Below are 26,910 nucleotides of genomic sequence, written 5' to 3' on the forward strand. Positions count from 1 at the left end.
CCCAACCACCATCTCCCCATTCCTCACAACACTCAACCTCTCCCAAATTCAGCCTGCCTCTCATCTAACCTAACCACCATCTCCCCATTCCTCACAACACTCAACCTCTCTCAAATTCAGCCTGCCTCTCATCTAACCCAACCACCATCTCCCCATTCCTCACAACACTCAACCTCTCTCAAATTCAGCCTGCCTCTCATCTAACCCAACCACCATCTCCCCATTCCTCACAACACTCAACCTCTCCCAAATTCAACCTGCCTCTCATCTAACCTAACCACCATCTCCCCATTTCTCATAACGCTCAACCTCTCTCAAATGCAACTTGCTATGAGCAGATTTCTACTCAAATACACAGTGAACAACTTCCACAACGGTTTCCTTTCCTTCCTTTAATCATCCTAAAGAGTTACTTTTAAATAGAATAATGAAGTTAACTGAACTAGCTACTGATAATTTTCTATTTATATGAGTGGAAGGTTTAGAATCAGAGTTCCTAAGTAGCAAGAAGAGTTGACAAAGAACAAATGAGTTTTAAAAAACTTTTACTTAGATATAGTTACTAAAATAAGAAAACTACTTTTAGTTTACATACATATTATTTTTCTTAAAAGAGTCTGGTCACTAAATTTCCCCCCATTATTCAACCAGGCTTTAAAAGAAAGGGTTTGGTTTTAAGTAAATTGCACCTCTCCACAGAAGTAACCAAGACACTTAAAATACAAAACAGGCCGGGTACAGTGGTTCACACCAGTAATCCCAGCATTTTGGGAGGCTGAGGAAGGCGGATCACCTGAGGTCAGGAGTTCATGATCAGCTAGCCAACATGGTGAAACCCTGTCTCTACAAAAAATACAAAAATTAGCCAGGCATGACGGCGGGTGCCAGTAATCCCAGCTACTTAGGAGGTTGAAGCAGAAGAATCACTTGAACCCAGGAGGCAGAGGTTGCAGGGAGCCAAGATCGTGCCACTGCACTCCAGCCTGGGCAACAGAGCGAGACTCCATCTCAAAACAAAAACAAAACAAAACAAAAATACAAAACAGCTTTTTCAAAGGATAGTTGGGTGAGGTCAATTTAATCCAGAAAACCAACAGTTTCAAAAATAATCTGTGAATCTCTAGAAGTAACTATTTTCTTAAGTTTTAAGAAATTCATCAATAATGATACAAACAAAAATAGATCCTACTAATCTGAATGTTTTTTAGAGTTCAAGTTTTTGCTGAATAATATGCAATGGCAATGTATACTCATCTTTTATACTTAAAACAAAAGAAATACTTTTCAATCCAGAGGATGATACAGGCAATAGCACTACTCTACAGCCCAAGGACACAACACGTAACTCAGGTATATTCACCTGGAAGGCCAGCCTCAGAATCTAGATACTCAATCTCACAAAGGAGGCTGCTCCTAGGTAAGCAAAGCAGAAACAAAGAGGAACCCGCATTGCTACTAAACTGCTTTGTTGTTCTTATTCTTGTAATTTTGGAAGGTATGGGAGACAGGGTGTCTCAAGTGGAAGAGCAGCCTTAACTATATTAAAAAGGAAAATTTAAAAGGGCTTTCTCAACAATAGTTATTTAGATAAGCGTTTCCCTTTAGTATTTTGTTACAATCTATTTCAATTTTAAATTTTACGCATTCAACCAGTATTGGCTGGATGCCTAGATGCCAGTCAGTTCCTAAGTAAGTGATACAGACACGGACAGAGTCAAGTTTCAGCCTTATATTCTGGTGGAAGTCAAATGACAAAAGCAGATTTTTTAAACATGCTAAAATAATTTTTAATATGTATTATATATAAAACACACACACACACACACACACACACACACACACACACACACACACATTTTTGAGACGGAGTTTCACTCTTGTCCCCCAGGCTGGAGGGCAGTGGCACAATCTCGACTCACTGCAACCTCCAGCTCCCAGATTCAAGCAATTCTCCTGCCTCAGCCTCTGGAGCAGCTGGGACTACATGTGTGCGCCACTAGGCCCAGCTAATTTTGTATTTTTAGTAGAGACAGGGTTTCACCATGTTGGCCAGGCTGATCTTGAACTCCTGACCTCAGATGATCCGCCCGCCTTCACCTCCCAAAGTGTTGGGATTACAGGCGGGAGCCACAGCGCCCGGCCATAGGCCCTAGAACACTTATTTTAAAAATCACTGACCTTAAACTCTAAACTTGATACTTTGTAGATATGAAACTTCGTGTGACTTCTTTCTGAAATCAACATTCTGCCAATTAAAACCACATATGGATATTACTCACGTTCATACTTTCCTAATCAGTTTCCATCTTGTAAATGAGCTTGCCACACTATTAAGAAAAAACACTTCTTTTTAAAATTTTTTAGATCCTTAAAAAATAACTGATTTCCATTTTGTTGCCTCAACCAACAAACTAACTTGGTATTTACATGAGAAACCCGCCTTTTTTCACTTAAATATGTAAACACCTTCAGCTGGGCAACAAATCGAAAGAAGAGGATCATGGGACAAACATGCACAGGATCTACAAAAAGACGAACACCCCCTGAGCAGGCAGCTACTCGGTACCAGCCCTGTGCCAAGCACTGTGATAAGAGGAACACGGACGTCTGAGACAGTCTAATGTCAAGCAGCCCTAAGAATAAAGAGGCAAGTAAAAAAATTAATAGAAAGCTAAAAGCAAACCAGGACCCACAAATGCATTTTGGAGACTCTTTTAACTAAGAACTTATGGCAGGGCTATTTTCCATAGAGGTCAAAGAACATACAGCAAGTCCATTTAAATAAAAATTCTGGACTGGGCACAGTGGCTCACGCCTGTAATTCCAACACTTTGGGAAGCCAAGGTGGGCAGATCACTTGAGATCAGGAGTTCGAGACCAGCCTGGCCAACACGGCAAAAACTCGTCTCTAGTAAAAATAGAAAAATTAGCTGGGTGTGGTGGTGCACACCTGTAATCCCAGCTACTTGGGAGGCTGAGGCAGGAGAATCACTTCAACTTGGAGGTGGAGACTGCAGCAGGCAGAGATTGAGCCACTGCAACTCGACTCTGGCCTTGGCAACAAAGCGAGACTCTGTCTCAGAAAACAATTAATTAATTAATTCTGTCTGCCAAGGGAGCTAACTTTATCATTAGAGGCCTGAGTTTCCTGACAGATTGCCTTAATAAGTAAAGGAATACTAGCGGTGTGGCATCAAGGGTTTTCCATGGTAAGCTGGCAAAACTAAAGACCAAAGCCTGGCCTAGAAAGCTGCTTAACTTAAACAAGATACCGATGATCCCTGGACAACAAGAGTTTGAACTGCACAGGCCCATTTACACATGAACTCTTTTCAACTGAAGGCAAATCAAAAATACAGTACTCACAGCACGCGAAAGCGCAGCGTCTGTGGAGCGCCGGCCGTGGGATGTCAGAACGCACAGATGTGGGTGTGCGCGGACGGTCCAGAAACCGATCCCCATGCTCTCCGAGGGATGAGGCACACTATTCATTTTATCTATTTTATTTTATTTGTGTTGTACGAGGGATGATGCACACTGTTCATTATATCCGTTTTATTTGTGCTGTATGCCTCAACGGGGAGACAGAACATCTGATGAAACAGGTATATAAAGAACTACAGGTTCTTATTTCACTTGGAAACAGCCTTGAATGACGGTTTCTCCTAAATCATTTCAGGCACATGTACAAATATATAGAAAAGTGACCTGTCCATTGTGAAGGTTTATCTAGCTCATTTATAATTTTTATACAGGTTTTATTTCTCTATTACATTAAGCACCATATAATGTATGTAGAAATACTTGCAGGTTGTAAGGCATTATAAAAATGCTTGTCACTGTCACTGTCATCACTGCCATCATCATCATCACCATTATCCTTACCCGCTGGTCCTCCTTTATGAGAATTTGTGAGGACTGATAACCCTGGAACCTCCAGAACAGAGGATCTCAAAACCAGGATTCCAAGAAGACGGACAGTGCATGAACACAGGTTCGGCACTTCACTGAGCCCCTTGGTATTGAATCAAATCAGTCTCTCTGAAGAAAGAATATACAGCTTTCCACAGATTCTCAAAGTTTCTGTGATGCCAAAGCCATTAAGAACCACTGTTTTGGAGCCTACAAATAGGTGTCCAGGGTGGCAGAAAAGAAGCTTCGCTCAACCTTCACAACTACAATTACTGTATGTTACAATCTATTTGCTCACAAAACAAATGAGGGCTACTTACTGCTCTATCAGCCACTGTGCTTAGAAGAGGGCAGAAAGATGATTACGCTGGACTGTGTCCTTGAGTTCATGGAGACGGATGAAGTCACAGACAGGCCGCGCACTGAGTCATACACTACAACAGAGGAACACACAGGAAGTGCCCCCGCAGCGAAGAGAAGCAAAGGCTACCTGGCTTGAAGGAAAGGTTTCCCCGGAGACCCCACGATGGCTTACCAGGCCAGCCTAACCATTATGCATTGAGTGCCTGTTATATACATCAAGCATTCAAAGACTTAGGGTGCGCCCACAAAGAGCTGACAATCTAGAGGAAAGGCGCCTGTAAATAAACAATTACACTAGAGTAATACTGCAGTCATATTTTTAAGTACATAAAAGATAAGAAATAGCTCCATGTAACGAAGAGGGCTGTCAAGAAAGCTTTATTAAGCAGAGTTATGAGATAATACGAGCTGACCACTGTATGCCCAAAGGCAGGGAGACAGAAAACGGCGAGGCACAGAGGGGTAGAGGGCTGCACAGGGCAGGGGCTGAGGCACCAGTGCTGCACAGGAGCCAATGAGGGAAGCACGGGTGATGTTAAATGGGAGAGCAGGGAGGCCTGTTAGGGCAATGCGGCTCCGCCCCGGAGAGACTGGACCCTGTGCGATGGGAGACAGTGAAACGGGTTAAGGAGGATTCTGTGATAGATGGAACACCTCAGCTCAAGAATCATGTCTGTATTGTCAGAATGCCTTCTAATGCATCACACCATAAACTACATCAACTGGTACGCACTACTTTACTTAAAAAATGCAACAGAATATTTCAAAATTCAATGGCACAAAGTCGACGTGCATCATAATTTCCATCATTTGTCGTGTTTTTATAATTTGGCACTGACATGAACTCCATGAGCAGAGTATAACACCACGTAATTTTACTCACTAATTATTGTGACAATCTAATGAGACAGTCTATGGAAAGACCATAAAATAGGGCCTGTACACGGCAAGTACTCACGGAACATTAACTATAATTATATGCTGATGATGATTAAGAAGAAAAAGCTTACCTGTGATAAGAATATGGTTAAATTATCACAAACCAGAAAGCAGTCTTCAGAAACTACACAAATAGCTGAGTAACTTTTATTAAAAAGAACAAAAAACCAATTGATTTAAAACTAAAAAGACTGTATTAGTAGACTCTCCCCAACATGAAATGAGTAAGACATTCTAAAGAATCCCATTCAACAGGCTGAGCCACTCGGAGGCCTAGCAATGGACCGAGTTCAACGTGGTATCAGATATTCGAAGGAGATACGGTATTGCTGGAACTGGCAAGGCAAGTTAATTGATAAGACTGGCCCTTGAAGTATATATGTGAATAGTTTCCTAGACTTACTGTCACTGCTGTGAAACTGGAGAACTGCCAATTCAACAAGCACAGGCATGTGCCCTTGAACGGCAATCTTTCCAAGTCCATTTATTCCTAGTAACAAAGACAGAAAAGATTGTGCTTTGTGGCACTATGTCTTGTATGGAGCATGCACTATTTATAAGCAGCATGGTCTGCTGTTTGAAAAAAAAAAAAAAATGCCAGAAAGGCAACTGCAAAATAACACTACACAAAACACACACTAATAAATAAAAACGTGACAAATCCAGCCCTACAAACTAAAATAATCCAAAAAGTAAAAACAATGGGAACTACATGGTAAGAAAATCTCCAACGTTTAAACTAACACCTAAAGCTTAAAATCTTTTCAATTTTCATAGTTGTACACGGTAGGTAATATGGAAAGAACAGACCAGGTATTAAGTGAACATTAAACTTCTACACACACAGGTCACTCAACAAATTACGAACACCCAATCCTTAAACATCCTTAGACACAAAACAGTTCCCTGGCGAGGGGGACGGTGAGTAAGCTTACTCTGGCTTTCTCACCCCGTACTAGATGGCCAGGAGGACAGCTGCTGACGCCGAGGCACCAAGGAGGACAAGGCAAGGGAACGATGGCCTCATGTAACTCGATGCAGAGGGAGGTACAAATCAGGTTAGCTTCGGCGTGCAGGCGTGAAAGCTGGGACCCCAACCACCATCTCAGACATGGTTTCCACAAGAAAAGCCTTCCAACAATTAACGTCCTGTCCAGTTCAGATGGGCAGCATTTTTACCGATGAAATCATACTTTTACAACTGCAAACACAAGTATGACACCTGTCCATCTCTTCAATGGCCAATGAGACAAGGGAAGCTACCTGCTCTCACCTGGATTCACCCACGCCTTCGCTGGCATGATCTTGACTTGCTGAATGCCACCGCGACGGAATTCAAACTCCTGTCCTCCTAATCGTGCTAAATAGCAATATGTCATTCAGAGTAAAAATACTGGAAGATTCTTACATTCAAGACTCCTTCAGGACCAAGCATCGAATCTAGGATTCAAGGCTGCAACCCAGCCTAACCCAGCTTAGCACAGAAACCCACTTCACTAGTCGTTTTTGAACAGGCTCCCTTACAGCATCCTTAGATCATTCTTGAAAGAGTAAGAGGAGTAAAATGCGGTTCTGGCACTTAGCACCCAAGAAGTCTTGGGCAAGTTACTTAACCTCTCATTGACGTTTCATCCTGTAACGTAGGGATAACAGAGTCCACCCGGTGGTTGTGAGAATTAAATGGACTGGCACACACAGAATGCCGGGCCCAGTACCCGGCTGTGACACTCAGTGTCGTGGTTATTACTAGACTGACGCTCACCACCAGTGTCATTACCACTGACAGCATGAGGACGAAGCCGGCCTGTGTGACGTAAGCTGTTTCCACCCCACACCTCCGGGTACCGGCCCCTGCACACTCTGAGAATTACATCACAGCACCGTAAGCGTCACCGCGTGCTGCTCCACAACGTGGGACGGCCCTGAATCACAGTCCCCCGAGTTCCCGTCCACAGCCTTTCCAGGCTAGACTTGTTCAGTCAGTAACGCATCAACGTGGTAAACATCATACAAATAACTAAATAAAAGCTGAGTCTCTGTTTTGTTTAGTAAGAAAATGGAACTTCCTTAGGATTTCAACTAGATCCTATTTTCACCTTAACATCTTCCTGATTCAAAGAAGGACCCTTCCCCTGGTAGAAATTATTACCATGCCCTGCTTGACTCAGAATCACACACACACAAAAGATTTTTATCCCAGAACCCAGCAACAACACACTGTGGCAACATCATTTCTGCCAAGACGCAACTTCCAGTCTCCCTGTGGCTGGGAAATGAGTTTCTTTTCTCTTAAGCTTTCCTAGGAGGAGAACAAAAAGAGCCAAGAGGACAGCAGCTGCTGCCACTTCAGGGAGGAGCCAGCAACACAAAAGCCCTTTCACCAGCACATTTTTTAACTCTCTGCCGGGCCTCCCACCAGTCTCTAATCAAGTTCCTGCTGCCAGGAATTCTAGCCCCAGCTCCCACAGGGCATCAGGTCCCACCACAGCAGGCCAGGCTTCCAGCAGCCACCCAACTCTCAGCCAGTTGCAGACCCTTTAGTCAGGATCCGGGGCCCATCAGCCTCCTCCACATTCCATCTCCTGTCACAGGAGGTTGTGCAGCAGGAGCAGGGGTCCCAGGATGTAAGTAAAATATCCTACTTTATATGAGGAAAAGGGTTTCTAACTTGAATGAATAATAAATAGCTGAAACATTCAGAGTTCTGCAGAACCAGACAGAAGCTCCAGAAACATTTTCCCTGACTGAGGTCAACAATCAGGTTAACCTGGGCCAGAATTCCCTTCCGTTCCCACTGTAGAAATGCACTCACCTTGTGTGCACCTAAGCCGGGAGGCCAGGAGCCGACCCCCACACAGGTGACATAGAGATGAGGCCAGGAGCCGACCTCCACACAGGTGACACAGACATGAGGCCAGGAGCCGACCTCCACACAGGTGACACAGAGATGAGGCCAGGAGCCGACCTCCACACAGATGACACAGACATGAGGCCAGGAGCCGACCTCCACACAGGTGACACAGGGATGAGGCCAGGAGCCGACCTCCACACAGGTGACACAGGGATGAGGCCAGGAGCCGACCTCCACACAGGTGACACAGGGATGAGGCCAGGAGCCAGCCTCCACACAGGTGACACAGGGATGAGGCCAGGAGCCGACCTCCACACAGATGACACAGACATGAGGCCAGGAGCCGACCTCCACACAGGTGACACAGGGATGAGGCCAGGAGCCGACCTCCACACAGGTGACACAGGGATGTGGCCAGGAGCCGACCTCCACACAGGTGACACAGACATGAGGCCAGGAGCCAGCCTCCACACAGATGACACAGGGATGAGGCCAGGAGCCGACCTCCACACAGGTGACACAGACATGAGGCCAGGAGCCGACCTCCACACAGGTGACACAGGGATGAGGCCAGGAGCCGGCCTCCACACAGGTGACACAGGGATGAGGCCAGGAGCCGACCTCCACACAGGTGACACAGACATGAGGCCAGGAGCCGACCTCCACACAGGTGACACAGACATGAGGCCAGGAGCCGACCTCCACACAGGTGACACAGGGATGAGGCCAGGAGCCGACCTCCACACAGGTGACACAGGGATGAGGCCAGGAGCCGACCTCCACACAGGTGACACAGGGATGAGGCCAGGAGCCGGCCTCCACACAGGTGACACAGGGATGAGGCCAGGAGCCGACCTCCACACAGGTGACACAGGGATGAGGCCAGGAGCCGGCCTCCACACAGGTGACACAGGGATGAGGCCAGGAGCCGGCCTCCACACAGGTGACACAAGGATGAGGCCAGGAGCCGGCCTCCACACAGGTGACACAGGGATGAGGCCAGGAGCCGACCTCCACACAGGTGACACAGGGATGAGGCCAGGAGCCGGCCTCCACACAGGTGACACAGGGATGAGGCCAGGAGCCGACCTCCACACAGGTGACACAGGGATGGTGCTCCAACACTCTCCATCGTGTGAATGCAGCCGTTTTCTCTTAAGAAAAATGTCCTCATTTCCCTTCCTGTATTTCATGAATGTTGACTGAAGTTGTGACAACGGCTGCACTTCCATATTAATTCATTCCCAGTCTTTTCATCAAAACGTAAATTTCAATCCTGAAACCAGGATTGGGATGCTAAAAGTAACACAGCAGTAATATGTTTAGAAATCTGCTCTTATCTTAATGAAAAACACGGGCTCCCCAAATAAGTAGAGTCAGAAGGGGAAACACTCGTCCTGGGCTGCTTTGTATACTAACATAACAGCCAAAAAGAGAACCAAACTACTCTAGACTGAAGGTCAAACACATTCCAGGGCATCCTGTACGCAATACACACATCAGGGAACAGACCTCAACCCAACACTGCTTCAACACCAACTTCTATTCACAATTTCTACAAAATCTTCTGGCCAGGCATTTTTCTAGACATTCCCTTAGTTTTAAAAATGAACAAAAAGCGGCAGCATTTCATTGGTGCTCAAGTAATCATTAACTTGCTAAGTACCCACCAGCTAAGAACACTACACCAAATTCATTCCACACACCCACAAGAGGGATGCTCCAGATTTTATTCTGCTTTAATTACAGGAAAACCTGTTGAGGCTTACAACAAAGCAACAGAGAATGGATCTGAAGTAGAAGAGGGGGTTGGATGCTGAGACGTGTGGCAGGCAGACCGAACCCTGAATGTGGGATTACACATGCTTCAAAGATCTTTACTCCACTAAACATCTTTGTTAAATCTACTTTATAATCCTCACTGCAGACCTTACAGACAGCAATCTGAGGAGGAGAATCTTAATTAGAGCTCTGGAAACTGGCTCTCTAACGAGACCGACTTTCCAAATAATTTTTCACATGGCCCTCTCCCCTTCCAAACCTCACATGGAAGGGCAGTCACGTGGCATGATCTGTCAGAACAGTTCACCAACATCCAGAGGCCCCTCCAGGAAGGGCAGATGATACCGCGAGACCTGCAGAGTCCGCGCCCGCCATCCCCACTCTGCCACTACGCTTTCTCTCGCTGCAAAGCCATTTGCAGAACATGTACAAACCACGGAGCTAACAACACGGAGCTAACAGGACTGTCCATTTGGTGACAGATTTTTAGGTAGTCCATAGAATTTCTACTTCTACAAAAACAGAAAACTACTTTTTGAGGATGTTTCCAATTTAAGCAGATTTAAAGAGAAGAAAAGGAAAGATCTTAAAATAGAACTTCATTCAGCTTGCTGGATAGGTTCTCTGTTCTGCGAAAAGTATATAAATGATACACATATTTGACTAGGTTGAAATAGGTAAAATATGACAAAAATTTGGTTATAATACTCAACCAACACTAGTAGCTTTAAGTCAAAGACAAGAAGCAAACAGTTACGTGGACAGGTTGTTGGTCCCCAGAGCCACAGCACTCCTGCACAGGCTCATATTAATTAGCGCAATATTAAATGCCCCAGAGTTAGGCAAAGAAGACCCTGGCGGACATGGGCAATGTGCAGGGAGTGAAGTTCCAGCAAGCACCAGCCTGGCCTGGGCCGGGTGCACGTCAAGGCACACGGAGCTGTAGTGCAGTCTCTGGCGGCCCCCACAGGTGTTCCTCAACTGCCCCTCCATCTCTTCACCTGACACACATCTTTCCACACTTCCTTCATGCCCTAGAAATTAGTTAAGACACACTCCAAGTGAATAATTAGCATGCCTAATTTTAGCCAAAAAAATATACTGATTTTTCCTAAAGGAGTTTCTACACTGTGATACCAATTGTCCTGCCAGGAATCTCTGAAGAAATAACTTGGGCTGATAATTCTTCTGCCAAAAAATGTATCTTGTAATGAATACGAGGTCCAATGTGTAAATATTATTCTATCACTTTTATTCATTTCCAAAAGCATATAAACATAAGTCTACTGTACACTACTTACTTTCTCTGTAAAGCAAGGACCACAGAATAAACGACCTACAAATTTCCAGCTTCTCTCTCACCTTTAAATCTCAATATTTACACACAGTTTCTTATATACTTACCAATCACACTGCCCACAATCCCAACACCTCCCCGCCCTCCCACTAAATTACTACTGGAAAAGTCTGGCACTGCCCTTTCTGGAAAATACCATAAATTTATTTTGGGACACCACCTCGTTTGGCTGGTTGTTTCCTTATTTTTTTTTTTCTTGGTAGTAAAAATATCCCAATCTCTTAAATGTATAGGTGAAAAATACTAGTTTCGAAATGATTCCTTAAAAAGCAACAATAAAAATACTCTTCTTCACTTGAAAGAAAAAACCCAAAAGGCAGTGTTCATACAAAGTCACGAAGAGAATTTAAATTAAGGTTTTGGTTCCATTTTGTCTCAACTTTAACTTTTAACAGTTCTTTATAGGCTTTTGAAACCTACTTTGGAGAAGGAAAAAAAGTAGGAATAACTGTTCTTCAAAAATTTTACAAAAACAGTTTGACTCAGCTTCAGTTGTTAAATTTGGGGTATTTTTCTATGTTGAAACAGTATTTGAAAATTCTAACTTATACTGGACAGATAAAATGATAAAAAAGACATTCTGCTCTTCAGAGGATTATCAAATGCTGCTGATTATGCTAGTTTCTCTTGAAATAAACTAATTATGGGTATTTTAGATAGTGATATATAGTCTGCAGACTTAATACATAGGCCATATGCTAGTGGCACATAACCGACAGAGAAAGAATTCCTTGCATTAACAGAAGCACAAAAAATATATTACAACTTCCAAAATAACTTTTTTTTTTTTGAGACAGTCTGGCTCTGTTGCCCAGGCTGGAGTGCAACAGCACAATCACAGCTCACTCCAGCCTCGACCTCCTGGACTCAAGCCATCCTCCCACCTCAGCCTCCCAAGTAGCTGGGACTACAGGTGTACCACCACCCTAGCATTTTTTTTTTTTTTTTTGGTAGGAACGAGGTTTTGCTGTTACCCAGGCTGGTCTTGAACTCCTGGCCTCAAGCAATCCTCCCACCTGCGCCTCCCAAAGTGCTGCGATTACAGGCGTGAGCCATCGCACCCAGCCCAAAATAATGTATTTCTAAACAGCAGTTACATTTTTCATGTGCTACACACCTATTAGATGGCATGGATCCCAGGGTGGGTGTTGACTGAAGACTCTTTTGGTTTTTTGTGTGTGTGGTATTACTGAATATATAAAGTTTAAAGGTAATTTTAAAAAGGTCCCTTTTAAAATGCACAGATTTATAAAGTACACATGGGTGAGATTAGTAAACAAACTGAGACCCACCTATTGCTGATGAGTGCTATGATCACCCCTTTTCTATGTCCACTATCATTCTCAGAGGGCAGGACATGAAGAGGCAACACATTCGCTCATTTACTCCTGCAGTCTTTTAACACTGATTGAACAGCTTCTATGTGCCAGGCACTTTTTGCTAGGTGCTAAAGACAGAAGATGCAGGGGCTAAAAGCCTGCCCTGAAAGGCTCACACTCCACCAGGACATATTGACATATAACTACAATATCTGCACAGCAGGACTGAGGTATGTACAAAGTGCAACACACGTACTTTCTAGCTTGGACTGCTGCCTTGGAGGTCCCGGTTTCAGAACCTTCGGTATTAACAACAAAGCACTGCTACCATGAATAAATCTACCACACGTCAGGAGTTTTCCCGTGTTATTTCACTTTACTCTCACTTAAACCTTCCGGTATTTCTAAGTGTCCCCATGTAGAAGAGGAAAAAGCTAGTTCTAAGAAGTCATTTGCTTGTCCAGGATCACCAATTACCAACTAGAAGAGCCAGGATTCCAAGCCAGGTCTTTTCAGTTCAGCATGCCACTACCCTGCCTCTGCCTCTCGACCAAAACCAAGACGAGGTACTAAGTGAAGAGCACCTTAGAGAAGTTTTGGCACATCATCTCTGCACTGGGTAACTTTGCCCGTGTGCAACCTCTGAATGGCACGCCAGATGGTAGCAGTAGTTGTTCTAAGTATGAGCCTGCAAATACACAGACTGAAAAAAGTTGGAAAGACTTCTCAAAGTCAGAACAAAACCATAATGATGCTTTTGATAATAGAGTACAAATTTGGAGATCAGTATCAGTGATAACAATTTCAATGTATCCCTGGTCTTTTACTCACTTTACGCCACTTAAATCATTCAGGCCCTTTTGTTTCCATCTTCATGGCTTACTACGAATAAACACACCTACATACAGCAGCCGGGCCAAAAAAATATTCACACGCACTTCTATACCGAGCCCAAAGAGCAACAGGGAATTTTGAAGAAGCTGCCACAGGGCAGATGGTTAAAAACAAAAAAAAAAAAAATGGAAGAGGGCATCAAACGAGAGCAATAAAAACATATTTACCTGTCTCTTCACCTATTTTGAAAACACCAACGCCAGAGCCATCTCTAATGGAGTATCGGATCTCCCCATCTCTTCCGGCGTCCTCATCATGAGCCGACACCGTCATTACCAATGAACCAACAGGTGCATCTTCTTTCACTGTCCCCTTTTCCACAAAGCTGGAAAACACGGGTGGGTGCAGGTTCTCATTCACATCAACCACCTCAACTTCAACATAGCAAGTAGAAGACAGAGAAACTGGCTTTCCCTTGTCTTTGGCCCTCACAGTGAGATTATACACTTGCTTCTTCTCAAAGTCCAACTGCTGGACGATCCTAACTGCTCCACTGAGTTTATCCACATCAAAGTTTCCTTCTCCGTGGTCCAGAAGGCTGTATCTCACTTGACCAGACTGACCTAAATCAGGATCATGGGCTTCTAACCACATGATGACGGTTCCTTCTGGAAGATCCTCTCGGACTTTCACACGATAATTAGGTGGAATAAATGTAGGTGGGTTGTCATTAACATCTTCTAGTGATACTTTCACAACGACAGTGGAGGACAGCTGAGGCTCTTCTCTGGCTTGGTCCCTGGCCTCAATCTTTAAGTAGTGCTCGTGCTGCAGCTCTCGATCCAGAGAGCGCGCGATTTTAACAACACCCGTCACGCTGTCAATTGAAAATGTGTCTGTGTCTGTAAGAATTGAGTATGTCACGTGTCCGTTGGGCCCTAGGTCTTTATCTGTGGCTTCAACCTGGATGATTTCACTATGTACCTCCTTGTCTTCACTCACTTCCACAAAATAGCTCTCCTGTAAAAACTCGGGTGGATTATCATTGGCATCGACAACCGCGACATGTAGAAGACGCCACGCAGCCTTCTGGGGTATCCCAAGGTCATAGACGGTAATATTCAGGGTGTATTTGTCTGTTGTTTCACGGTCAAGAGGAGATAAAATTTTCAGCATTCCTGTTTCCATATCAATCATGAAGCAACTATCCTCATTTCCTCCAGAAATAGCATAGACCAGTTTTCCATTGAAGCCAGTGTCAAGGTCAGTGGAATTCATGAAAATTACACTGGAACCCACAGGCTGGTTTTCCTTTACCTGAATACCAGTCAGAAGAGTGCTTCTAAACTGTGGTATGTGAGCATTGACAGAGTGAGAATCAAAGAAAATATCCTCCACCTCTCCCTGGTTGTGTAATTTATTTGCCTGCAGGAGCTTCTCTGCCAGCATTTTGGCAACACCAGTCTCTTCACACTGCAAGTTTACCAGCTTGCGACTGGCAGCCACTGTTATGTTGATATATAATGGTGTGGCAAAATTTTCTCCATCTGTAGCTGTGATTCTCAGACTGTGGAAAGACACCTTTGCACCTAAGCCGTCCATTAGCGATTGCTTTAATGACAATACCCCAGAGTTGGGGTTTAAACTAAACAAATCCAGTTCATTTCCAGCTTCAATCTGATACTGTACCAGCTGAAGTTCATCTGCATCAATAGCAGAAACAGTGGTTATTTGCTCTCCCACGCCTAGATCTCTGGGAATTGTCCCTTCACAATTTATTTTCTCAAACAAAGGTGTGTTGTCATTTAAGTTATTGAGAGTAATTGTAGCAAGGACTTCGACTTCCCGACGGTACGGCAAGCCCCAGTCTGATGCACGAATCCTCAGAGTATAAACCCGAGGCATCAGTTCGTAGTCCAGGTTTTCTGACGTACTCACGGCACCAGTGAAATGGTCAATTGCAAACGGCACATGATTTAAATTTGCGATACTGTATGTCACGTACCCATTCTCACCCTCATCAGGGTCTACGGCACTCAGGCTCATGACAGTAGTACCAATGGGCACGTTCTCATCAAAAGCAGCTTTGTACGCTGTCTGGGTAAATTCAGGGGGATTGCTATTTGCACCTAAGACTTTCACCAAGACCTTGGTGGACGCTTTTCTGTCACTTGTTGTTACTTCAAGTTCAAAATGGGCTGCCTGCTGTCTTTTAACTGGTTCTAAAATAGAGATGAGACCAGTGTTGTAATTTAAACTGAATTTAGCTTTTCCGGGTGTACTTTTAAAAACATACCTCAAATGGGAATAACCAGGAATGGCCTTTACCATGACCACAGGTGTGTTGGGAGGAGCAAATTCACTTATTTCTGCTCTGTAAACATCCTTTTCAAACTTGACTGGCCCGGCTTTGAACTGTGGAGAAGTCACGTGAATGACTTTAACAGAAGAGAACTGGGGCGGAGTTCCTTTATCTTTAGCCTGTAGTGTGAGATTGTAGCCGAAAGGATGACTGTCCCAATCAACACCACCGATGGCTTTGACTTTATACTCCTTACTCCCTGGAAAGGACCTCACTGTTCTAAACTGCTGGAGAAGGTCACCTGCCACGATGCTTAAAGATGCTATGTCACCATTGGCACCCTGATCGCAGTCATCCACTGTCACAATTGCATATGCTGGGTCCCTGTCCAGTTCTGACGGTGACAATGTCACTGCTGTTATCACCGGAGCACATTCATTGGCCTGTTCGATGTGCACCGTTAGCTTGGCCATGCTGCTGATGCCACTGCTCCCATACAACTTCATTCCACGGTCCGCAGCGAGGATTTCCATCTCATAGAGCTTGGTCTCCAGGTAATCAAGTCTACCAGTTAACACTATCACACCGCTGGTTGGGTGAATAGCAAACATATCTGTTCGATCTTTAAAACTGTAGTAAAATTCCCCGTTGGTTCCTATGTCTGCATCTGTGGCGCTGACTCTTGCGATACTGGTCCTTATGGCTGTGTTTTCAGGTAAAGAAACGCTGTATGAGGTGGGTGAGAATAACGGTCTCAAGTCATTTGTATCCAGCACCTGCACCCTGACCTTTGTTCGCGCCTCCACATTAGTATTTTTTTCAAGTGCTTTCACTATCAATGTGTAGTGATCCTTCACTTCTCTATTAAGAATAGCTGTATTTCCTCCTTTGGTCCTTATTCTTAGAAAGCAAAAGTCTCCGAGAATGTACTCTTCAGCTTTGAACAGGTTTTCACTGTCTCCGGAAACAATTTTGTACCTTACTTCCCACGCTGGATGTGTAATGTAAACACCCATCTTGACAGGATGCCCTACGTAAGTCTTAGCTGCAGAGTTCTCCTGCACGGTGACGTTGTACTCGAGGTGTGTAAACTGCAGAGGAGTCTGTTCAAGTCGTTGGCTGCCATCACTGTCTCCAAAACGTTGGAAGAGGAGGAGCAGAAGCAGGAGCAAAGCCAAATGTCTCCCCATTGCTTAACTGTCGGGAATCTGAAACAGAAGAAATCAGAATCGTTACCTTGGGGAAATAAAACAAGCAAAAGTGTGTATATTGTTTTAAACTTCTCATTAAAAAAATATTTTCCATACACATGGAATATAAATAAATGCAACGGTTTTGGATGTTTTTCATGTTTTCCAATATAAGTATCAACATTCTTGTAACATGTCTAGAATTACTAAGCTTAACAAAAACTTCCTTTTCATTTTTGAACAACAAGGTCCTCTCTCTCATATTTAAACGACTCAAAAATCTTCATGAGTATCAAATGAAAGGCTACTAACTGTAACAACTAAGTTATATTTTTGTATTTAAATCGTTAAGGCAAATATAAGCAACTGTTAAAAATTAATGAACATTGTTTACATTTACTTACATACAACGAATTAAATGATCAAAAGCTGGCAAACGTAATGCCCCTACAGTATTGTGAGAATGCAAAGCTTCTGACAACTAATTCAGAAAAAAACAAAAACCAGCAGTGGTTTAACATGGCGCCCCATAAGAACAGCCTGTAATCTCATTTCAAAATTTATCCTGAATTTATATTATTTCTGTATAAGAATGGTTAAGTTCACTCCCTACATAATGTAAGGGTTTATTGTCTCATTTCGCTCTATAAAACTACTTAAAAGTATTAAAATAATTTTATCAAGTATAATACTTATCAGCAACATAAGCCCCAAAGAAAGGCGATTTACGAAAGAAAAACCAGAATTCAGCAGCCTGATGTCAAACAGCATTTTTCCTCTCTAAGTCAGTGAAGCAAACTTTACCAACTATATCAATGTTTTATCACCACTGCTGTCAACAACCAGTTGTTCACAGAATGTCTCCTATCTTCAGGGCATCGAACAACCTGTCACCCTGGGCCCCTCCATGAGAAGATGACACACACACACAAAAGCTAAATCTTCTAAGCTAACACACGTCAAGGGTCAAATCAGTCTATTAATACATGGTGGCAGACCCTGCAGGACAGTCCCTGGGTGACTGGCGGAGAAAAGAGAGAAACTGAAGAAATGAAGAAAACGTTGCCTTTAACAATGACAAATGGAAGGTGGGCGAAGTCCACTGGGCTGAGGTCTGGCCAGGGAAGCAGGACAGTTATTTTCAGATCAACTGTTCCCCTTCGCCAACAAATTCATCTTGTAAATCAACGCAGCTTCACAAAGGACAGCACTGTCATCTTGCAAAGTGACTCTCAAATTAATATTCACAAAATGTGAATGCTACCAGAGGTAAATGAAGAGCAAACTGGAGGGTGGGTTTGACAGCCCAGTTGAAATTGGTGCGACAACATTAATTTATAGTATCTTAACTTAGCTACTGCCAACTCTGCCCCATAAGTCATTGCCTTAGGGAGAAAAAGACCTGATGTGCTTAAAGCAATTCAAGCTTAATTGATATTGAATCACATTCCAGTTGGCCACCCTAACTTGTTCTTCAGCTATGATGCCTTCTCCTCTCCAGATAAAGTCAGAAATTAGACAGATTTTTGGCTTCCAGAAGAACAATTATCACTTAAACAAAATAAGAAAACAATTTTCTCCCAAAACTATCTCTTTAAGTATCTCCATTTAGTCAACAGTTCTAATACTCAGGGAAATTTGAATATTATAAAATAATCTTGTAATTTTATCAAAACAAAAAGTTCAACCTACAGGTATGGAGGACCTTATTAGACAGAACCTTGCATGGTGTTAAGGAATAAAAGACAAAGATCCCAATCCCAAAGGATTTACAAACTAGAAATAAAAATACATATAAAGAGGCTGGTCACGATGGCTCACACCTGTAATCCCAGCACTTTGGGAGGCCAAGGCAGGCGGATCCCTTGAGCTCAGGAGTTCGAGACCAGCCTGGCCAAAACATGGTGAAACCCCATCTCTACTAAAAATACAAAAATTAGCAGGATATGGTGGAGCAAGCCTGTAATCTCAGTTACTCCAGAGGCTGAGGCAGGAGAATCACTTGAACCTGGGAGGCAGAGATTGCAGTGAGCCGAGATCGCGCCACTGCACTCCAGCCTGGGCAACAGAGCTAGACTCTGTCTCAAAAACAAAAAAACAAAACCAGAAACACTTGGATGATGTTTAGCAAGCAGTGTCTTTTGTTTTAGGAGTCACATTATGTTTTAGGAGACATTTTTACCATCATCCATTTTACAAAAAAATATTACACCAGGATTCTATTGCAAGTACTAGAAGTATTTTTGCTTAATTCTACGTATAAAGTTATCATGCAGCCATTAAAAGGTAAGATAGCACTCTGTATGTTGACATATGTCTAGCTATATAAACTGGAAAAATGAAGCTGATCCTATTTATGTTTATTTAAGAGAGGAGAAGGGGGGCAGATAAAATGTACCCACGGATATACTTTAAGATGGACAGAAAAGTCTAGGCAGACAAGCAACTGTTAACAGTGGTAACTTCTGGAGAACTGGTAGAGAAACAGGTAGCTGAGGGAATGATTACTGTGGCATTTTTGTCTACTGTGGTTTTTTTTAGCATGAGTATGTGTTGTCTTTATCATCCACTCACCCCTTTCATTAATTAATTCCTTTTACATAGGTTTAATGAGCATCTACTATGTATCAGGTGCAGTTCTAGACGCTGGGGATTCAACAGTGAACCAAATTACCAACAAGTCCTGATGGAAGATACATTTCCTGGCCAGACACAGACAGACAAATAAACAGAGTATATCCGATGCTGATAATTAAGCGCTAAGGCGAAAACTAAAGCAGGGCAAAGAGAGACCAGGGTCAGGAACCTGAAGGAAAAGAGGGAACCCTAAATTCAAAGGGTCAGGGCTTACACTAGTGACATGCTGGGCAACTCTTAAGATTCTTTGGGGCAACGTAGAGTGTTCAATATGATTCCTGGTCCCCACCAGTATGAAGCCTGTGGCATCCCCCTCATCACCCAGCTGTGATGACTAAAAATACCTCTATCTTGAGACACTGCCAAACACCCTCTAGGGCAGAAAGTCACACCCCGCAGAGAAGCACTAGATTAGGGAAGCCAGAAAGAGACCACGTGGCTGGAGCACAGTGGTTGAGGGACAGCGGTAAGGCCGGGGCACATCCTGGGAGAGAACCTATCATGAAGGGGGTTCTTTTTAAAAATAAACCTTATTTTAGAATGCTTTTAGATTTACAGAAAAGTTGCAAAGAGAGCTTCCCCTACTGTTAACATCTCACTTTAGTACATTATACTAGATACAACTAACAAACCAGTACTGACACATCATCAACTACAGTCCATACTTCACTCAAATTTGCTCAGATTTTACCCAAGGCCTTCTCCCCATCCTAGAATCCCTTCCAAGACACCACCTTACATTTAGCTGTCACGTCTCCTAAGGCTCCTCTGGAATGTACGTTTCTCAGATTTTCCTTGCTTTTAATGATCTGGACAGTTTCCAGAAGTACTAGTCAGGTATTTTGTAGGATGTCCCTCAACTGGAATCTGACGTTTCTCTCCTGATTAGACTGGGGTTCTGTTTTGGGGAGAAAAGCCACAGAGGTACAGTGTCGTTTCCACCACACCGTAGCAAGGGGGTAAAATCAACACGATGTATCGATGTTGACGCTGCCCCTGACCACGTGACTGAGGTAGTGTCTGCCAGGTTTCTTCACAGCCAGGTTACTTTCACCCCCCCCGTACTGTATTCTTGGTAAGGAAGTCACTGCATGTAGCCCATTCTTAAGAGACAGAGTTTCGCTACCCAAAATATTCATAATTCTTCTAGAAACTGATTTGTCTATCTTCCTCCATTTATTTATTCAATTTTTTTTTCTTTTTTAGACAGAGTCTTGCTCTCTCACCCAGGCTGGAGTGCAGTGGTGCGATCACGGCTCACTGAAGCTTTGAGCTTTCCGGGCCCCAGTCTCAGCCTCCTGAGTAGCTGGGGCTATAGGTGCGTCTGTAGATTTAGACTGACAGAATTTTACATACTCAGGAACCACCAGCACGCCTGGCTCATGTTTGTGTTTTTTATAGAGACGGGGTTTCACCAGGTTGCCCAGGCTGGTCTCAAACACCCAGGCTCAAGCGATCCGCCCAACTCGGCCTCCCGAACTGCTAGGATTACAGGTGTGAGCCACTGCATCCAACCTGAATCTTTTTTTTTTCTCAAGATCCGTATGGACTCGTGGATAAAGGAGAATTTTTAGGACTTTAGAGTTTAGTATGAATCAAATGAGAAGTCCCCCAGCGGATTCTGAACCGAGGAGTGCCACGGTCTCAGTAAAATGGAAAAACGTGTGGGCAGCCAGGGCAGAAGCTGGAGGGCGACCAGAGCAGTCAGAGGCTGCAGCCACAACACAGGCGGAGCGCGTGTGGGCTGGGGCACAACGGGGGTGGGGGGCAGATTGTGAATCTATTTCAAGGTTGCCTGATGCACTGGAGTGGGGAGAGGGAGGGAAAGGAGGAGAGAGCAGTACCAGAGAAGATGCCAAAGACTGCTGAGCGTAGAGAACAAGGGGGCCAGGAACCGAGAGGGAGACAGGAGGAGAAGCAGCCTCAGGGAGCAGATCGGGAGGTCAGTTTTGGACAGGGTAAGATGGGAACAGCTACAGGCTATCCAAGTAAAGATTGTGAGTGGGCAGCAGATATGTGGGAGACTCCAGCCGGCAGATAGAAATTTGAGAGTTGCCTGAACATGAAAGATGGTATTTAAAACCACAGAACTGAATGAGATCACCAAGGAAGAGAGCAGGCAGAAGAAAAAAAATCCAAGAGCAGAGCCCCAAGATTTGAAGGGTCCAAATGGGAGGCCCTGACAGGGGAGATGTCGGCCACTGAGGGAGGAAAGGGAACCACAGCACAGTGGTGTGATAAGAAACAGTGTGTAAATAAAGATTTTTGTACAGCTGAAGCCTAACATTAGAACTTGGAGTTCTATATAATATAAATACTCACTAATCCAGCTGGGCGCGGTGGCTCACGCCTGTAATCCCAGCACTTCGGGAGGCCGAGGTAGGTGGATCACGAGGTCAAGAGATCAAGACCATCCTGGCCAACATGGTGAAACCCTGTCTCCACTAAAAATACAAAAATTAGCTGGGTGCGGTGGTGTGCGCCTGTAGTCCCAGCTACTTGGGAGGCAGAGGCAGGAGAATCGCTTGAACAAGGGAGACGGAGGTTGCACTGAGCTGAGATCGCACCACTGCACTCCAGCCTAGGTGACAGAGCAAGACTCTGTCTCAAAAACAAAAAAAAATACTTGCTAATGTGCCATGCTGCTTCCCCCTCCATCCCCCCACCAGAAGGCTCTGGCACTGTTCCATCCCCTAAGACACACAGACCATGCCCAACACGTCAGACTGCTTCGGCTGTTCTCTTCCCATGGTGTCCCAGGTGCTCAGTCCCACCACAGCACCCCCCCCACCACCCACTCATCCCCAACTGGATTCCCAAACATGCAATTACCTTCCACATCCTACTCACCAGTTCTCACGGGACACAATACAGCTGGGACAGACTTGTGGACCACATTCCTAACTGAAATCTTTGAAAAACCTGAATGTACTCTGCAAACTTGGCTAACAGAATGCTACTGTGAGTAGAATAAATTATTAAATGAAAAAATACACTTTTTGGAAGACATCGTTAACCGTGCAGTAATGTAACCAAGAACCAAGAATTCAGGTTTCACTATAAAAACCACCCTGATCAAAACAATGGCTGTGGCTCTCATGCAAAACAAACAGTAAAGCTGAAGGGGGGAGAGACTCCAACACCATTTCATCCAAAAAGGACCTTATCGCCTAAACTCCTTTGCTTATGGAAATTAAACTCCAAAGACCATCTGAGCCAAGGGCTATACTTTGATATTTAGAAGGTGATCACACTACTTAAACTCACTGCAATTTGGGATTTCTAAAATGCATTTTCCGAAGCCAAAACAAAGAGTGTTTACTTAGTCCAGCCTTGAAGGAGAAGGGCTCCCAGTCCAAAGCTTAAATATCTTTAGCATAGATCTCTGAAAATCTATAAATACGGCAGAAAAATAACTTTTCAAGTAAAAATCAGATATTAATATCTTCATATTTCTTCATTAGGGAGACCTTCATGTAAAATGCTTCCATCAATTACTGTGACTGCACATTCTTCACAACACAGAACACAGCCCCTGTGCTGAAAACCTAACTGCATATATTCAAGTATTTAGATGACCTCAAGCTCAAGTCTTGAAAGGGTTTCACACGCCACAGAGACAGGACATTAGGTGAGACACAGCATCACACAATGCACCAATTCTGTTAAACGCCGCATATTTATTACTGAGAGGTCACAGTTCTTACAAGCACAAATAGTCATTCTAGCCTTTATGGAACAGGACATTATTAAACTTTTCATTCCACATGTTATGATAAAAACACAAAATTATTAAGTTGAGAACTCTGTGTTCTCCCTCACTGTGCTCTTCTCCACTCTCATCTTCTATCAACATAGTGAAAGCATCAGTAGAATTTAACTCATGATTAAAATTTGGAATTTCGAGTTCAGTTCAGTGTCACATTTTTAAAGTATTTTTAAGAGATCTCTAAATTTTTTTTAGAGCATCTTTTATCCCCCCCCGAGACAGGGTCTTGCTCTATCTCCCAGGCTGGAGAGCAGTGGCACCATCATAGCTCACTGCAGCACCAACCTTCCAGGCTCAAGTGATCCTCCCGCCTCCGCCTCCGGGGTACCTGGGCGTACCACCATGCCCAGCTAATTTTTTGTATTTTTGTAGAGATGGGGTTTCACCATGTTGCCCAGGCTGGTCTCGAACTCCTGAGCTCAACTGATCGACCTGCCTGGACCTCCCAAAATGCTGGGATTACAGTTGTGAGCCACTGTGCCTGGCCAGCAAACACATTTTCAAAGCGGGATCATGAAGTTGTCAAGAGATTACGAATTGTAAACGAGTTTTTGTCTGTCTGTTTTTTTTTTTTTTTTTTTTTTTGGAGACAGTCTTGTTCTGTCACCTAGACTGGAGCACAGCGGTGCAATCGTCGCTCACTGCAACCTCTGCCTTCTGGGTTCAAGCGATTCTCATGCCTCAGCCTCCTGAGTAGCTAGAAATACAGGCATGCACCACCATGACCAGCTAACTTTTGTATTTTAGTAGAGACAGGGTTTCGCCATGTTGGCCAGGCTAATCTCGAATTCCTGGCTGCAAGTCATCCACCCACCTCAGCCTCCCAAAGTGCTGGGCTTACAGGCATGAGCCACAGCACCCAGCGTAAATGGCTTTTTAAAAATACTGTATATTAAAAAGAATGTTGAATGATTTCTAAAATTCCAGACATTCCAGATAAAATTTACAACAGGAAAAAAAACTCTCGATTTTTCTAGTTCAATTATCATAGCCATGTCGGTACTTTTAAAAGCTTTCATCCTTACACTGAAATACTAATGAGTAGATCCTGTTTATTTTCTGGGTGTACACTAATTCTTTTCAACCCATCTTCATATGATTTTCAGCATGAACGGAGGAAGCTGTGACCCTAGAAATTGAGCAGCAGCCTTAGGCTTGGTATATGTCATTGAATTACTTCTGCTAACTCCATTTATATGTTGTTATCTTTGACTGGGGCTGCAATAATCTGGTAACTCTAGCAAGACATACTTTAAATATTGCCTTCACATGATCAACAACTGGTTCCAATTTAACCCTGAGAATGGTCTTTACTGACAATGACAGTGTGGAACTACAATCTGGCTTTTTCAGAAAACTTCATGTACATGATTTAATCAATCCAAAATAGATTCCTGAAGTGTTCCTGCCCTTAAGAAAGATCAACAGATGTCCTATTTTTCAAACAGCCTCTATATAAAACCTACTTATCTACATGAACCTATAAAACATGTCTGCTGGCATTACGAAGATGACGGGTTCTAGTTGTTCTGTGCTCCTGGGAACGACAAGTCAGGACAGGTAGGCAGCGGCTGTGTGTCTATTTCTGGCAGGGTGAGGCATTCCTGTGCTATTCTCTTCTTTCCCCTCTCTATATATTCCTTATCCTCCAACCACTTTCTCCTCATCCACATTCCAGGACAAACTTTTCCCAAGGAGAAGCTCAATAGACTGTTGACCTCTTGTGAATGGAGATCACCTCATCTAATGTATTTTTCTCCACAAACAGAAGTAATTTAAATGACATCTTGGCAGAGTAGCCAATAATCAACAATGGCCACTTCTTCCACTCCCAAGTTGGTAAGACTTTATTTTATACGTTGAATTGGGCTCCCTGTATAATCAGATTCGGTCAACCCTTCACTAAATGACGGACCAGGAAAGTGAATGTTCCATGTACAGCAAGAAAACAGGAATCTTCAGGGAGAAAAGTCCATCTTCCCTCCTCTTCTTAAAATGTTCTCTTCACCTGTTCTCTCTTCTTACACCTCAGAAGAGATGTCACCCACCCTAGCTGCAAATAAAGATACTCTGATGCCACAAAATCCTGCCTCTTCTACAGCTCCTCCCACTCCTGACACCTTGTGCAGAATCCATACACACACACAGGTTCTTCTCCTACTTAAAAAATAAGCTTGGCCAGGCACGGTGGCTCACGCCTGTAATCCCAGTACTTTGGGAGGCTGAGGTGGGCAGATTATGAGGTCAAGAGATTGAGGCCATCCTGGCCAACATGGTGAAACCCCGTCTCTACTAAAAATACAAAAATTAGCCAGGCGTGGTGGCGGGCACCTGTAGTCCCAGCTACTCAGGAGGCTGAAGCAGGAGAATCGCTTGAACCCGGGAGGCGGAGGTTGCAGTGAGCCGAGATTGCGCCACTGCACTCCACCCTGGGCGACAGAGCCAGACTCTGTCTCAAAAAAATAAAATACAATAAAATACAATAAAATAAATAAACTTCATTCAAACCTTCGCTTCTTTCAAACAAACACTCTTATTCTTCTCTTTTTTTATACTGGCAAAGATCGCAAGAAAAGGAGTTTCACAGCACCGCCCTGGCTTCCTTAAAACTCCCTCTCCGCTAAACGCTGCTCCACAGAGATCCTGCAGGTCCACCCTGGCAGAACAGCTGTTCCCGCATCACAAGCTAATGTCAAACCAATGACCTTTTCTCAGTCCTCATCCTGCTTGATTTCATGACACCTTTGACACCACTCACTCCCCTCCCCAACACCCCTGATCCTTCATACGGTCACAGAGTCCCCCAAAACAAAGAGGCAATCCACAGGTATGAAAAATGAATGACAACATTCTCCTGATTCTCTTCCATACTCTTTTATACTCTACACTTACTCACCTAAAACTCTGGCATTACAAACTTGTCTTCCAACTCTTCCTCCACATGCATTTATTACCACCCTTAAAGATTTCATCCACTCTGCCTCAAATCATGAAGGATCAGTGAACCAAATCTGCAATTTCAGCTCTAACCTCTCTCAAACACCTTGTAACACTCCTCCTGAAATACCATCAAACCTAAGTTATACGATTGGCCTTCACTACAGAAGAGTTCTGCATCCATGGATCCAACCAACCTCAGGCTGAGAACGTCTTTAAAATAAACAATAAAACAGTAAAAATATAAATAGTACCCCATTTTATATCAGGGACTTCAGCATTCTCAGATTTGGGTATAAAATCCCAAATCTCCCTTAGAGACCAAGGGACAACTATATAGACTTTTCACCCTTTCGCCATTGCAAAATAACAGCTCTTCCAGTGTATTTTCCAATCTCACCACTTCCCAAATCAACCAAGTTTGCAAACTAACAAATCAAACAAAAAGGAAGGGGTTGGGAGAACATCAAATGTGGAACCTAGCTCCAGCTTTGTCACTAATCAACTGTGTGAATTCAAGGAACTTGCTTAATCCTTTCGACTCCATGTATTCGAGAAATTGAAGGATGGACTAAAATCTTCACAGCCTCCTGGCTCTCAAACCTTCATATCTCAAAAGTTATGCAGACTTGACATTTCTTTCTCAATTTCTCAAAATGGTTCCCTTTGCATTTCTGCTGCTACCACCTAGTTAGAATGGGTATTTTGTTCATGCAGA

The 26,910-nt window shown here is 43.7% G+C and overlaps 1 protein-coding gene across 5 annotated transcripts in view; it reads right to left on the minus strand.

Moving 5' to 3' along the window:
* Positions 1 to 26,910, minus strand: part of FAT1 (FAT atypical cadherin 1) — a 140,040-nt gene that overhangs the window by 105,789 nt on the left and 7,341 nt on the right. For all 5 annotated transcript variants that reach the window (XM_031010082.3, XM_055385839.2, XM_031010081.3 and 2 more), the window contains exon 2: positions 13,585 to 16,867. In XM_031010082.3, the coding sequence (XP_030865942.3) occupies positions 13,585 to 16,849 (3,265 nt within the window). In that variant the 5' untranslated portion in view covers positions 16,850 to 16,867. The remainder of the gene's footprint in view (positions 1 to 13,584; positions 16,868 to 26,910) is intronic.

The sequence above is a fragment of the Gorilla gorilla genome, chromosome 3 (genome assembly GCF_029281585.2).
Source record: "Gorilla gorilla gorilla isolate KB3781 chromosome 3, NHGRI_mGorGor1-v2.1_pri, whole genome shotgun sequence".
Lineage (NCBI taxonomy): Eukaryota > Metazoa > Chordata > Mammalia > Primates > Hominidae > Gorilla > Gorilla gorilla.